This window comes from Medicago sativa, chromosome 8, assembly GCF_051527215.1.
Source record: "Medicago sativa cultivar Bolivia chromosome 8, Bolivia_mono, whole genome shotgun sequence".
Lineage (NCBI taxonomy): Eukaryota > Viridiplantae > Streptophyta > Magnoliopsida > Fabales > Fabaceae > Medicago > Medicago sativa.
This window is the reverse complement of record NC_140756.1, coordinates 6,355,607-6,372,188: the sequence shown is the minus strand read 5'-3', so window position 1 is coordinate 6,372,188 and position 16,582 is coordinate 6,355,607. Positions and strand designations below refer to the sequence as shown.

General features: G+C 33.9%; 1 protein-coding gene across 5 annotated transcripts; it reads left to right on the top strand.

Moving 5' to 3' along the window:
- Window positions 1-1,745: 1,745 nt before the first annotated feature.
- On the top strand, window positions 1,746-12,500 carry LOC146896471 (uncharacterized). Of its 5 annotated transcripts, none has more exons than XM_085732937.1 (6): window positions 6,965-7,078; window positions 8,933-9,788; window positions 9,877-10,003; window positions 10,125-10,418; window positions 10,513-10,617; window positions 11,536-12,500. In XM_085732937.1, the coding sequence occupies exons 2-6, from the start codon at window positions 8,935-8,937 to the stop codon at window positions 12,007-12,009; spliced, it is 1,854 nt and encodes a 617-aa protein (XP_085589063.1). In that variant the 5' UTR covers window positions 6,965-7,078; window positions 8,933-8,934; the 3' UTR covers window positions 12,010-12,500. The 5 variants fall into 5 exon arrangements, with proteins under 5 accessions (XP_085589060.1, XP_085589059.1, XP_085589063.1 ...); XM_085732936.1 differs by lacking the exon at window positions 6,965-7,078 and adding an exon at window positions 7,350-7,657; XM_085732935.1 differs by lacking the exon at window positions 6,965-7,078 and having other exon boundaries at window positions 8,926-9,788.
- The last annotated feature ends 4,082 nt before the right edge of the window (window positions 12,501-16,582 follow it).

Genomic DNA, 16,582 nt, shown 5'->3' with positions numbered 1-16,582 from the left:
ATTAATCCTTAAATTGTGTAACTGATTTGAACACCTATTCTCAAAATTGCTATATATTCATGAGAATTTATATAATTAAATCTCTCTCTAGTATAGAATTGCAAGCAAAAGAATGGCAGTGGAACAAGTGATTCCCTCAGCTCCAATTATGCCAAGGTATACTTTATATCTTTAATTTACCCTCGTACTATTCTTTTTTCTCTTTTGATTTCTCATAATTTAAGAAGCTATATACAAATGTATGTATCTCATGAACCTTTATATACACATTAATATTATAGCGATGCACAAGTGATTGATGTAGAAAAACAACTAATTCCTCTAATCCAAATAATCAAACAAGGTACTCAATACTTTTCATTGCCTTCCTTCAAACTATTATTTTTTCTTTATAGTTTTTTCCTTTCTTAAAATCTCATAAATGTATGTATGTTAAGAATTGCTAGCAACACATTTTAACACTTTTTTCAACACACTATCTCAAATTGGTTGAGATTCTAATGGACCCCACTAAATCATATAGTCCCCACATAAATTTAGAGGGACCCATTTAAAATTCAATCAATTAGAGAGAGTGCGTTGAGAGAAAAGTGTGTTAGGACGTGTGTCGCTGGCATTTCTTATGTATCTGATCTTATGAACATATTGTAATTATAAATATATAGGTACGAGTATACCGATGATGAAAGGCTTTGGCGTGTATTCGTGACCTCAATAATATTATGCTTGCTGTTGATTATCTTCCCTGCACTAAAGATGTCATCAGCTGATGGTGAATTGAAAGAGAATGTCGTGACTGCCTTGATCATCACTTTTGTTATATCTATTCAGCTATGTATAGTCTATTTTACGAGTTTTCGCCCTAGTAACAGCAGCATCTTTGGGATCCTATTCATACTTCTCCTATCAAGTGCAATATCATTTATAGAAGTGATTCTTGTTTCGAAGACTGCTACTATTGTTATTTCGATCACTTGGTTTTACGTATTCTTTTGGGTTTTCATTGTGCATTGGAAAGTGATCTATTCGGAAGAGATTAGATTCTCGCATGGAATCCAGAAATTGATAGCAGTTATTTGCATCTTATTGCTAGGTTACGCAGCTAGAAGCATAGTGCATAGTTTCAAGTCATAATTTTGCCTTCTCCTATGTGGGATAGTTTAGAATTTCATTTAGCTCACTCAATAGAGTATCTAGCTGAATTTTTTAAATTTAGAATCTAGTTAGCATGCTTATGATGCTAATTGTAGTTTTTTCATGGAACCGTTGGTATTTGTACTCATATTCTTGCACACCTTGTGCATGAATGTGTCTATTTCAATAAAATTGTTTGTTTTATCCATGCAACAAAAAATTTTAGTGTTTTGGAATTATGTGGTCACGTTACTTTAGAATTTCTTTCATTAGCAAACAAATGTAGAAATTTAATAATTGTGCATATACAAGAAATCATCCATTTAGCTAGGAATTATACCTAGGAATCCAGCTTCCTAGCTATGGACAGTGTATACCGAGGAAAGTTTCCTAGGTAAGCATATTTGACTGTTTGACCATGCCTAGCGAGGAAATGGAGGTGGTTACCGAGGAAATATTTCCTAGGTAAGCATATTTGACCGTTTGACCACCTAGATGATGCTTAGCGAGGAAATTTAGGTGGTTACCGAGGAAATATTTCCTAGGTAAACACATGGTACAGAATGCAGCAGCCTTTGCAGGAAAAGGTAACATGACAACTCTATATATATTAACGTTGAGACAGTGAAAAAAGGCTGGCATATTCAATTGCTTAGCAGGTGGACGTTGAACAACCCATATTGGGTTATTTAATTGGGTTTTTGTGTGTATATATATACATGTCTTTCAACACTTCTCTATTATATTTTTCATTCCATATTTTTAACACTTCTCACTTCAATTTTATTTTCTATCTATACCATTCAACAATTGCTCTTGCATATTTATTTTCATATAAGGTAACTATTTTTTTAACATTTCAATTTTTATATTTATAAATAAAATGTTAATGAAATATATGTTACATTATTTTTTGCAGTTAATATTTGGTTTCATTTCCTATTACAAGTTGTTGTTCTTGCTGTTGGCTGCTACTTTTCCGATCTGCATTAGCATCAAATTATATTATTTGAGGTTAGTTTTTCTTATTTATTTAAAATTATTAGTATTAGTAAAAAATGTTGTGATTGGCATTAAAACTGTTTGTTAATAACTATTAAAAGATGTTAGTAAAATTGTTTTTTTTTAAGGAAGTAAAATTGTTGTCTTAGTTATTGATAAAAATATTCTTTTTTTTTAGCAGAGATAAAAATATTAGTTAGTTAAAATAATGTTAGGTTAGTAATTATTTTAGTTATTTTTGCCGGTGCTTTTTTTCTTCTAGTATTTTTTATTTATTGTTAGAACAATTAGTGCCTATAAAAATAATTAATATTTTAAGTTTAGTCCCTCTAAAATTTTAATGATAATTTTAGTCCTCCAAAAATTTATAATTTCTAAGAATAATCCTTATTTTAAAAACTTTTTACAAAAATAGGGACTATTCTTGAAAACTACAATATTTTGGAGGACTAAAATTATCATTAAAATTTTATAGGGACTAAACTTGAAAACTCATTTATAACCTTGTTGTTGTTGTTGTTATTGTTGTTGTTATTATTATTATTATTATTATTATTATTATTATTATTATTATTATTATTATTATTATTATTATTATTATTATTAAAAGGTAGGTCAGTAACAATGTTAATTAGAAAGAAAAAAAAAAGAGATATGTTAATTAGATTGTGACAACGAAAAAATAGAATAGTATAAAAAATAATAGTCTAAATATGTTATTTTAACGATATTGTTATTAGAATAGAAATAATAGTCTAAGGAATTAGAATAATAGTCTAAGGAATTAGATTGTTAATTAAAAAGAAATATGTTCTTATAGAAAATATTAATTAATTTGAATTAATGTCAATGATGCAGAAGATGGATCAATATATTCTTCATCGAAGTTGGATGTATGATAGTAAAATTGTTGTCTTAGTTATTGATAAAAATATTCTTTTTTTTTAGCAGAGATAAAAATATTAGTTAGTTAAAATAATGTTAGGTTAGTAATTATTTTAGTTATTTTTGCCGGTGCTTTTTTTCTTCTAGTATTTTATATTTATTGTTAGAACAATCAGTCCCTATAAAAATAATTAATATTTTAAGTTTAGTCCCTGTAAAATTTTAATGATAATTTTAGTCCTCCAAAAATTTATAATTTCTAAGAATAATCCTTATTTTAAAAACTTTTTACAAAAATAAGGACTATTCTTGAAAACTACAATATTTTGGAGGAGTAAAATTATCATTAAAATTTTATAGGGACTAAACTTGAAAACTCATTTATAACCTTGTTGTTGTTGTTGTTGTTGTTGTTATTGTTGTTGTTATTATTATTATTATTATTATTATTATTAAAAGGTAGGTCAGTAACAATGTTAATTAGAAAAAAAAAAAAAAGAGATATGTTAATTAGATTGTGACAACGAAAAAATAGAATAGTATAAAAAATAATAGTCTAAATATGTTATTTTAACGATATTGTTATTAGAATAGAAATAATAGTCTAAGGAATTAGATTGTTAATTAAAAAGAAATATGTTCTTATAGAAAATATAAATTAATTTGAATTAATGTCAATGATGCAGAAGATGGATCAATATATTCTTCATCGAAGTTGGATGTATGATAGAAAAAGACCGGGGAAAAGGACACTTAAAGCTCAATTTAAGGAAGGAATTCGTGAATTTGTTGCTTTCGCCATGTCACAAGATATTTTTAGAAGCGAGGGAGGAATTAGATGTCCGTGTCTTAAATGTACGTGTAGGTTGATTCAGAGCCCAGAAGATGTCATAAAACATTTAGAGGATGTTGGTTTTATGGAGGATTATTATGTGTGGAGACATCATGGTGAACAAGAGCCGGATGAGTTTGATGTTAATATGCAGGCTTCAAGCAGTGGAGCGCATACAGGGTGTGAAAACTTTGGTCTGATGGAAGATATGGTCGGTGACGCTCTCGGGGTGAATCTGTCTTACAATGAGGGCATTGAAGAGGAAATAATCCCGAACGAGAAGGCGTTGAAGTTTTACTCAATGATGAAAAAAGTAAACGAACCGTTGTTTGAAGGGTCATCTGAGTCGAAGTTATCCATGTGTGTGAGGCTATTAACTGGGAAGTCAAATTGGAATGTACCCGAAGATTGTGCAGAGTACTTCACGAAAATGATGAGAGATTCGACTCCTCTACCAGAAAATTTACCATTAAGTTATTATGAAGCAAAGAGATTAGTGATGAAGTTGGGATTGGAAGAAAAAAAGATTGATTGTTGTGTTAATGGGTGCATGTTGTTTTACGACAATGAATTTGGTAAGAATGATGGCGCGTTGGAGGAGTGTAAATTTTGCAATTCACCAAGGTATGAAGTGAGCGGGGATGATGTTGATCGTAAGAAGAAACGAGTCGTAGTCAAGTCAATGTTTTACCTGCCAATAATACCAAGACTGAAGAGATTGTTTGCATCAATGCGCACGGCTGGTCATATGACGTGGCATTATTACAATAAAACTAATTCAGAGGTGATGCGGCATCCTTGTGATGGAGTGGCATGGCAGCACTTTGATGCTGTACATCCCGATTTTGCAAAAGATCCACGTAATGTGAGACTTGGATTATGCTCTGATGGATTTACTGCGTATAACACAGCGTGGGCTAAGCCTTATTCTTGCTGGCCAATAATTGTTACCCCATATAATCTTCCTCCTGAGATGTGCATGACAAAACCTTACATGTTCTTGAGTTGTATTGTACCAGGACCATCGAACCCAACTGACGGTATTGATGTGTTTTTACAACCCTTAGTTGATGATCTGAGAAGGTTGTGGGTTGGTGAATTGACGTACGATATTGCAAAGAAGGAGAATTTCACATTGAGGGCAGCTTTAATGTGGACTATTAACGACTTTCCTGCATATGGCATGTTGTCTGGATGGTCAACTCATGGTAGATTAGCTTGTCCTCATTGTATGAAAGATACAAAGGCATTTTACTTGAAAAACGGAGGAAAGAATTCGTGGTTTGACTGTCATCGTTGCTTTACACCAGAGGATCATGAATTCCGGAGGAAGAGGAATCAGTTCAGGAAAGACACAGTAGAAAAAGATGGTCCACCTCCTAAGATAACATCAGATGAAATATTTCGTAGAGTCAGCACTCTATGGAGATTTCCAGATGTTGGCCAAAGAGTCAGATACGAAGGATATGGTGAAGACCACAATTGGACCAAAAGAAGTATTTTTTGGGATCTCCCTTACTGGAAAGACAATTTACTAAGACATAATCTTGATGTTATGCACATTGAAAAGAATTTTTGTGACAATATAGTTCACACAGTGATGAATGTCTCTGGTAAAACAAAAGATAATGAGAAGGCTAGAATGGATTTGCCAGAGTATTGTAAGAGACCAGATATGGAGTTAAAACTTCTTCCAAATGGAAAATATCTGAAACCCAAGGCTGTTTATAGCTTAACCAGTGCTGAAGCGAAATCTGTTTGTCAGTGGTTAAAAGAATTAAGGATGCCAGATGGATATTCTTCTAACTTGTCAAGGTGTGCCGACGTAAACACTGGAAGATTGCGCAGGATGAAAAGTCATGATTCTCATGTTCTCATGGAACGCTTACTTCCAATTGCGTTTTCTTCATTGCCTAACCATGTTATAAATCCGTTGACTGAAATTAGTCAGTTTTTCAGAGACTTGTGTGCTTCAACATTGAGGAAGGATGAACTTATTAAAATGGATCATAATATTCCTATCATTCTCTGTAAATTGGAGAAAGTTTTTCCCCCAGGTTTCTTTGATTCTATGGAACATCTTGTGGTACATCTCGCGTACGAAGCTTGGCTCGGCGGACCTGTTCAATACAGGTGGATGTATCCATTTGAAAGGTTTATGGGTGATTCGAAGCGAACGGTGAACAACAAAACAAGGGTTGAAGGATCAATAATTGCAGCTTACTGTGCTCGGGAAGCCTTGAATTTTTGTTCTCATTACTTCAATCACTTGATGTTGAGACCAATAAGTGTTAGAAATGAAGCCATTGCCGAAAGTGAATGGAGTCCGTCAACCTTATCAGTCTTTCGTCTTCTCGGTCGTCCGTCTGGGTCTGGGAAAGAGTACTGGATGAACGATGCAGAGTTGCGGTCGGCCGAAGTTCATGTGTTGATTAACTGTCATGAAGTTGGACCATACCTTCACATCTTTCAAGTATTAAATGTTGGGGAGATATACACTAGTTTTCCAAGATGGTTTAAAGATCAAGTGTTAAATGTTGAGCCCAATATGCATATATTACATTTGAGAGGATTAGCTGATGGTCCGCATAGACGTGTAAAAAAATGGCACACTTACTTTGTCAATGGATTTAAATTTCATACCGAATCATGGACGGTAGGCAAAAAAACAATTAACAGTGGTGTTTACGTTAAAGGAGTCAGTGAGGGAGGTGAAGATGACTTCTATGGTGTGATTAAACACATTTTTGAATTGACTTACGCATATGTTGAACAAGACAACAAAGTTGTGTTATTTTATTGTGAGTGGTTTGACCCGAGGAATGGGACTAAAATTGATCCAAAGTACAAAACTGTTGACATAAGAATGGATAGAAGATATAACGCATTTGACCCGTTCATCTTGGCAAGCAAAGTTACTCAAGTGTATTATGTACCATATCCTTCTCATCACCGGCGCAAACAGGGATGGTGTGCTGCTATCAAGACAAAACCAAGGGGTCAAATTGAAACAGATGACATAATTCCAAATATTGAAGTAGCTTACCAAGACAATGAAATGTCACATGTTCCAGAGGTGATTGAAGTCGACCCGGTTACAAATTTGGTCGACAGAGAAGTTGATGGTCAGGAAATTGACTATGACATGTTGTTTAATGACACTGAAGAGTCAAGCAACTCTGAAGACAATTTGGAAGAAGCAAATAACCCTGAAGACTATTTAATGTAATGTCTATTTTATCATTTTAAGTGTTTAATGTTTAATGAAACTATTTTATCATTTTAAGTATTTAATGTTTAATGAAACTATTTTATCATTTTAAGTGTTTTAATGATACATATTATAACTATTTTATTATTTAATTGAACTTTTTATAATCAGTAATAAAAAACAAAAAAGAAAATAAGAAAACTATTTGCAATTTTTTATTATAATAAAAAAGAAAAAAGAAAAATAGAAGATAGTTTTAGCCGGGAACACTGTACTGAAAATTTCATTCACGCTCTACACTGAAAATTTCATCCGCCCGCTTTCTCATTTTCCCCCAAAACCCCCAAATTAAACTCAAACTTCACCACTCAGCACCAACCCTAACAACCCTAACCCGTTCCTCATTCTTCTCACTCTCTCAAACGGTGCTCAAGCTTCACACACAGTCTCGATTCTTCTCACTCCCAAACCCTAACCTAGCTGTGAATCGGTGCTACAATCGGTCAACTCACTCCTCAAGTCTCACAATCGGAGCTCAATCTCGGAATCTTCTCACTCACTCACTCAATCGGAACTCAAACGGTGCTCAAAAGGTGGTCACTCAATCTTCTCACTCAATCTGCTAATTTGTGATTTAAAATTTTAGGGTTTCTGGTTTGGGTTTTTTGATTAATGTAATCCTTCACCTTTGCTTTAAATTCTATTTGATGCTATGTTTTTATTCAGAAAATTTGATTTGGGTTCTTTTAATTTGTAGAATATATTTATATTTATTGATTTTGAAGTCATACATGCACTCCGTTAAAGAATAGTTGTTTAGAATAATAAGTATACTTTCTTAATTAAGTCTGATAATATATAACTCCTTGTAAGTAGAGTAATGTTGAATATCTTCATGACTTCATGTACTTGGCTTGAGTCTACAGATTCTGGTTTAGAGACCAAAACCTGCAATTTCAATTCTTTGCTGCACTGGATAACTTTATTATTTTAGGAGCCATATTTGAAAATTTGAAAATAACCTTAAAATCTTATCCTAAAAACTGTAGTGTGCCAACATCAAGCAATGGTCGGAGGTAGATATCCTTTGCTCTAACTTAAACTTGTTTGGTCTGGAAACACTAACTTACTTCCTTAAAAGTAAAGGTCTATAGCCACCCCTCACTAGAAATTACATAAGCTAAATACTTCAATGTACTTCTTGACCTTTCTTTCAATAAGCATATGACATGTCTCTCATTAGACAATTCAACACGTGATCTAGCTGTAAAATAGTTACTTCTGATCATTATTATTATATACCAAAATATCATGAAAGAAAACTAAGAAATACTAGCTCAAGGAATTCTTAAACATTTCATTCACTTAAGTATGAAAAGTGGTTAGGGGTTTCATTCATCTGAAAGGTATGACAAAGTACAAGTACAATACTTAATACTCATAATGTTCTTCTGTGTACGAGTACTTATTGTTTCTGTTTAGGTGTTTTGCATTTTTTGTTTTGCTGCTATGCACACTAGCAACCTTCTCATCTATTTGTGCTGCTATTGGTGCTCGGTTTTGCCTCGGTTTTGAGCTGTTCTGGTTGCGTTTTATTATTAATTTTGCTGTTTACAAACAGAAAAAAAAAAACAAGTGCATGCATTGTTCCTTAATTTCTGATGGTGGTGTTTCGATGTTCCGTATATATACGGCTCCTATTGTATTTTCCCTGTTTTGCCATTTCAAAAAAAAGTATAAAGATGCCATCTGATTACATTTATGCAATTATTGTATAGACTAGAATGTTGTACCATATATTTTGGGTTCCTTTATAAATATTATAGTCCATAATTGATACTGTAAACTCCTTCATTGTATTATGACAGCTATGTCTAGGAAAGAAGATAGGGGCAAGAAGGTTGCAGAGCCTAGTAAAAAAAAATCAAAGTATACGATTACAGAGGAAGTGGAGCCAATTTGGGCAAGAAGGTCACAGAGCCTTGTTATTCGTGAGCCTAGTAGTGATGGTCGACCTCCACACAGATCTCCTTCACCGACATATCCACCTCCACACACGGATCATTCCACGGCATGTCCACCTACCCATCGTGATACTACTCCATCTCCTAGTATACCTGGAGTTTCTCCTAGTATACCTGGAGTTTCATTCACTCGAGTTACTATGTCTGGTGTTAATCCTCCACTCTATACACACTCACCAAGACATGCTACCAATCCAATCTCTGCAAGGTCTCCTGCTCCATCTCCTAGTATACATGGAGTTACCATGTCAAGTGTTAATCCTCCACTATACACGCACTCACTAAGACATACTACCAACCCCATCTCTGCAAGGCCTCCTACTCCATCTCCTAGTATAAATGGAGTTTCATTCCCTGGAGGCACTATGTCTAGTGTTACTCCTCCACTACATACACACTCACCAGGATATAGTAACACTCATTTCTCTGCAAGACCTCCTACATTATCATTAGAAGATATACCAGATGTCCGTTTTTTAGACTTGCTTGGTATTAATGGAGGATTTATGCCAGTACCCGAGGTGCAGCAACAACAGCAACAACAACAAGAACAAGAACAAGAGCAACAGCAACAATGTGAACAAGAACATCAAAGCCAACAAGAAAGAGAAGCAGCACGACAAAGCCGGGTGAGACGTCGCTATTATGAAGTGGTACCAATGTACAAGAAGAAATATTTACTTAAAATTGAGGGTGACTCGTAAGTATTAACAAATTAATCTGCTACTTACTTTCATTTCATACTTTTTTTTTAAAGTAATATATTAATTATCCATTTAAATGTTCAGGTTGGAGCCATCGAAAATCTCTGCAAAATACATAAGGGAGGCAATCCAAGCAGTGTATAAAAAGCCGTGGCCCGTGTATAAGGATCTTAAGAAAGAAATTGGGGATAAAGTTTTTAAAGAATTTAAGGTAAAAAGAAATTATTAAATCTTTTATTTTCTATGGGGTTGATTTAAAAAAAGTAATTTTTAATAAATAAATCTTTAATCATTATATTTATTTTATATATGGTTCATTTATTTTTTTGCAGAGACACTGTGTGTGGGATCCTCAATACGAATCTGATGTCGAGCGCCTTTTTCATCGTTTAGCAAGTACGCGTCTGTCAGATATGCTATATGATGAACGAAAGAATCTTGCTGAAGACCGTTCTTATCGCCCTCATTGGATGGGCGAAGAAGATTGGCGTGCCTTGTTGTCCTATTGGGCTACAAATGAGAGATATAGAAAGCGCTCCACGGCTAATAAAAGGAATAGAGCGAGTTCTAGACAAGCTCGCCACACACAAGGGTCTGTTACTGGTGCAACCCACCGGAGACATATGGTAAAAGTATATGAACTTTGTACATGTTTTTATATATACGTATATATTTAATTAGTCAGGTTATGTAATTAATTAACTTTTTGTGATAAATTAGGCAAAAGATCTTGGAAGAGATCCCTATGTAGACGAGCTTCATCGAGAAAACCATATTATACATGGTACGGATGTCTACGTTGATGATCGCTCCTATAATACACAGGTGAATTTCTACTCTGACAGTATGCTGGGTGTTGTGTGATGTTTTTGAACTTTCATTACATTCTGCCAGGAATATTCATGTTACTATTTTTAGTTTTCTGTTTTATTTTATTTTGCATCCGAAACCATAATAATAACCTGGCCCTGTTCAAGCTTTGTGGCTTAGTTCAAATCAATTATTTTTCTTCATGTCTGTTATTTTATTAAGAATCTTATCAGTTTCAGTAAATTAGCCAAAGACGAATAGGTTATTTTGTGGGGATAGGATTATCATGGTTTCTTGATTCATAGACTGAATTTTTACTTGTCCTTCATCTTGCAGCATTTTGTGCATGTGATGTTGATGACACTGTTCCTGGTTGATATTTTGGCATTTCTTATTATGTTTTTAATGTTATTTTTAACTTGTTTTGGAATTGATAGGTAGCTTTTAAGTGTCTCTTTGAGCATTGATAACTGTATAGGGTGGATATTTAATACAGTAATCCAAAATCTTATGACATTGTGAAGTTTGTGGAATGTAATTTGCAACCAAGACTTTGGTTCCTTAATTTTCCCATCTTTCATTTTTGTTTGGTCCGACTCCTCTAACGCAGGGTGCTAGACTTCCACAATGTGGTGAACCAAGATTTGAATCCCGGTTGGGAGAGCTACCCACATTTATTACGCCGACACGCCTCAAATGAATTAGTAACTTTAAATTTAAATGTTATCTTTGCAGGGTGTTTGGTCATTTACAAATGAAGTTATAAAACCATAGAGAAATATGGCTAGTGAAAATTCAAAATAGTTTTCACCTCTTTAAGAAATGTGCATATACTGTTGTGTAGTGTGGCTGTTCTGGTTTGGACTGTTTGTGCTGTTTGGTTTTGCAATTAAGAGTTATTAAGCAATTTCCATTTATTATTTATGTATACAGGTAGCTTTTCGGGAGGAGGTACGACTATTCTTGGAAGAGTCACGAGAATATTCGACCTATGAAGAATTGCCTGATGCGATCAAGCTAGAACTTTGGAGGAAGGTATCAGGACCCGGAACAACGCATAAGTGGTATGGTCTTGGTCGGTACGCTCCCCTCATGGAGCATGGATCTGTAATCAATGAGCCTTCATTTGGAGAAGGTTCTTCAAGTAACCAGGAAACGTTGCCTCATTTGATTTCCCGGATAGAACAATTGACACAAGAGTTACAGGCTCGTAAGCTAATGGAGCAAGAGTTGCAGGACAAGATGGAACGGGACGCTGAGCAATATAGAGCATTTCAAGAAAGCGTTGATCGACGGTTTAAGGAATTCATTGCAAGCACATCAAGGAGACCGGGTGTTGAAGAAGATGGTTCAGATGAGTCGGACAATCCCAACATTGAGGAGGATGAAAGTGATGACACCAATTAAATATGATGCTTCAGATGAGAAGAATATTTTGACTTCTTTATTTAAATATGATGCTTTAGATAGTTTTAGCCTAGTTTTGTGGACAATGTGAATGTTGCAGTTTGAAATTGCAGCATTTATGCTCTTCTGTTTTGGCAAATATGATGCTTTAGATACTTTTAGGCTAGTTTTGTGGACCATGTGAATGCTGCAGTTTGATATTGCAGCATTTATGCTCTTCTGTTTTGGCTGTTGTTGATGCTGCAGTGGCAGTTTTTTGGTTCTATTTTGGCTGGTGGCCCTTTGTGTTCGATTTTGATGCAGGGATATGCTATTGCCGGCATCGTTTTTGCTTGTTGTGGCATGTTGTATATTCTTGCATCATGATTGGGTCTTGTTTTTGGGTTTTAGGTGTGCCGCATATATACGGTCCCTTTTGTACTTTCTTCCGCGAGTTGCAGATGTGTCTTACACTCTCTCTCGTCGATGAATATATTTTCCGTTTATTTGGATATTGGAAATGTAAAATAATATTTAAAATTATTATTTAATTAACATAATTTTAGGGGAAAATTTGTATTTTTTCTATTTTTTTTTATTTTTTAGTAGTTTTCCGAGGAATATTTCCTAGGAAACAAATAATTAAATATCCAAAAATTTTCAAATTTCTTTGGTTCAAAAAATGTTTTGGCGCAATTTTAAAAATTTTAAATTTTTGGCGCAATAATATTTTAAATTGAATTTCGAAATTTATTTTTAAATATATTTTAAATTGAATTTTAAATTTTGTTTTTTATTTTTAATTGTCACATCGACTGAACTGTGACAGTGGTGGCAGGAATTGGCAGTTTTGGCAGGAACGTTTCCTAGGAAATTTTCCTAGGTGTGTCCTCGCTAACAACTTCCTCGGTGATTCCTCGGAAATTTCCTAGGCACAACTATAAATATACCTAGGAAGTAGTTCCTCGGAAACTTCCTAGGAAAGCCTCCTTACCTAGGAATTTTGCTTCTATTCCTAGGAAATGTTTCCTAGCTAACTTGAATGTTTCTTGTAGTATCAATCCTTAAATTGTTTATGATTATGTTAACAACGCACATTTCGATCAAATCTAGTTTCCTCTATTTCGATATGTTTTACAAATATTTTCAATGGAATCAACCATGCAAATTTAATTATATAAGGTTTTAAAATAGAATTGCATAGCCTTGTGCCTATTTGTTGCGTGCATTTTAAAGGGGGAAAATTGAATATTTATCCACCATTTTATTTATGTCACGGTAAACATAATTAATAAGTGTCAACATGAAAAGAATAACAAACAAGTTAGATCAGCCTTGTCTGAGGTATTTCCTGATACATTATGGGACCACACGAGCACATTATGAAGTGCAAATTTGCGAAGGAGATTCCAAGATTCCCTCATCTGTGCACCATCAGGGAAACAATAGAAACATGTAAAGCATCATCCCAGCTCAACCTTTCTGAGTCATTTCTAGGTCAATAAAATTTGATGAGTGCATTGTAGTGAGCATTCAAATGGATGTCTCCAAAATAAGACTAACCCACCACTTCTTCTCGTTCTGTCAAGTGTCAACTGCAAAAGCTGCATTGAATTCCAAACTCATCCTTATCTCCTTAATTTTGTTGGTAAGTCCGAATGTGGTCTCGGGCGTTACCCAAACCCAGAAGCTCCAGCTGAAAAAACTCAAGACTCCCGGACGGCCTAGTTGTCGGGGTCCTGCTCCTGAAAAATGGTTAACATTATGGTTTTGTTATGCGCTCGTTGAATTGCTTATGTTGTTATCTCGGTTGGGTGGATTTGATCTCTCATTATTGTGCCTCTCGTATCCACTCTTGTTCTTTTACGATCACTCTCTCTAAACTTTGCTTTGCCCTCAATTTGCTTTGCTCAAGAAAAATCGACTTGAAAAATCGTACAAGTTTATCTAAAATTAAAATTATATTAAATTTTTTACATAGTGACATATAATGTTAATGTTATAAATAGGTCAATAATTCAAAAAATTAACTTAATTATAAAGTCAAAATATACCTAATCATCCGAATAAATTGGCATGCTAAATAATGTATGAGAATACACAATTATCCCACAAATACATAAAAACATCCAACAAATAATTCAAAAAAAAAACATGTTAAATGGACTTAAGGGCCAGAAAGAAAGAAAAAAATTGGCTAAAAAAAAAAAGTTATTTTAAAATTTAAATCGCAAATTCACTAAAAATTGGATAAGTTTATTGCATTTCGCCGATTTTGTTGCGAGTGAAATCGCTCAAACTCGATGCAAACTCCGATTTTACAAAAAATTAGTTTACCACCGAGCTAACACTAAATTCACATTTAAAAACGTAAACTTGGGTGAGTTACGAGTTAACAGTAGAGTTTGAGAACATGGTCTTCAATCAATATTTACTTAAAGCACTCTCTAATCTAACATTGCAAGCATAAGAATCGAAGAAGAACAAGTAATTCTAATGGTTGAATCTAAGTCCTCTTATGATCCAATTAACCAAAGGTACTTTATCTCTTTAATTTACCCTCATCCTATTGTTTTTTGCTTTTTTTTTTTTTTTTTTGACAAATTGTTTTTTGCTTTTTATTTCTCATAATAATTGATGAATATATACACATTATTATAGTGACTGTGACCAAAACATTAAAGATCAAGTGATTGCGATAGAAGAACCAACTAATTTCTCTGATACAAATAACCCAACAAGGTACACAATCCTTTTGATTTACCTTCCTTCCCACTATTATACTTTTCTTTATAGCTTTTACATTCTTACAGTTCAAAAATAAATTTTTTAAAAAAAAAAAAAAAAAAAACTCATAAATGAAAGTATGTATCTAATGCCATGAATACATATAAATATATAGGCACATTACTAGCGACGAACGGAGGTTTAAGCAAGTAGTCGTGACCTCTGTGATATTATGCTTACCCTAAATTAAAGATGTCATCAAATGAGACTGTCATGCTGTTCGGTCTCGTCCGTCGCTCTTGTTTTAATTACTCATGTTTGTCTACTTTGCATTACGATAAACCACCTTAAAATCTAAACACAGCAGCATCTTTGGAATCTTATTCATACTTCTGAAAACAAGTGCAATATCGTTTTTGGAAATGACTATCATTTGGTGGACAGCTGCTATCATCATTTTGATAGTTTGAGGCATCATTATTGCATCACTTATCATTGCTAATTGGCAAGTGATTTCCAGTGAAGATATAATATTCAAAAGGAATCAAGAAATCATAGCAGTTATTTGGGTCATATATTCCTAGTTTACACTATTAAATGGATGGGAGTGGATCCTCTCCGGTGGCAGTGGAGATCCCTCCAGTTTTCTGCGGTGCCCCACTATTCACCTTTAATTACACTCTCTCCATTTTTAATATTATAAACATACTATATCTCGCTTATTTAATGGAGGGCCATATTACACATGAGAGAAAAACCACTGGAGACAATCTCCTCCCTTTTGTTTTCTTCTCCTATATAGACCAGCTAGGAATTTTGTTTATCTAAGTAGAAACATCATTTATGAATAAAGTACACTGAATGTGGTGCAAGCAAATGTAGAAATTTCATTATTGTGCATGATTTTGATAAATCAATAGCATACACCCTCCGGTCACAAATATAAGCAAAAATTCATTTTTTAGGTTCATTCAATAAATGATGTATGTGGACTATTAAATAGTCCACATACATCATTTATTGAATGAACCTAAAAAATAAATTTTTGACCGGAGGGTGTACAACATATGCTTCCATGTCGGCAATAACCCATATTCTAACTTGACTTTCTGCAAATTTGAGTATCTCAAACAAAATGCAAAGATAATAATAAAAAAGTAATTGTTCCTGATAGAATTCCATTATGAATCATTATGCAGTTGATTCTCATCTAACATCAAATTTAAATATTTACCAAATTAATTGAGGGGACCGCGATTTTGGTCCCTTGTGAAGGGGTGATGCAAGGCAGCGCGCGAGGGAGAAGGTCGGAGAGCGAGCTGCGGTGCAGTGGAAGAGGGAAAAAGGGGCGATCGTGAAAATTTGCAGAGAAAGAGGGAAGAGGGAACAAAATGTTTCCTGTTTCTTTTATTTATTTATTTATTTTATTTCATACTTCCCAGTTAACTGGCATAACAGTATCTCAGATGGATTATTACACGTGTTTCGTCCAATACACTATTCTTGTACTACCCAGCCTTTCAAGACCATTAATTGTAGAGACAGAGGATAAATCGTTTGAATTGAATGTAATGTTTTCTAAAATTGTTTGACAATTATGTTCTTAACTTTATCTGATATAGTAAATTATACATTTGCAAAAGATATTTGAATCAGTTTAGAGAGGAATGGATTATGAACCTAATACATACTCCATGGATTGAAACGCCTTAATATATACCTGATCCATTTGCTCCAGTTATGTTCCTTAGATGATTATTGGAGATCAAACACCTTCACCAAATTGAAATATGAAGAGCAAAGGTTACTCATTTTCATTGAGAATATAAAACAAACATCAAAATATATACCACAGAACACAGGAGAC

Coding starts and splice junctions, on each gene's coding strand:
- LOC146896471 (XM_085732934.1), top strand. CDS start 3,711: ATGGATCAATATATTCTTCATCGAAGTTGGATGTATGATAGAAAAAGA.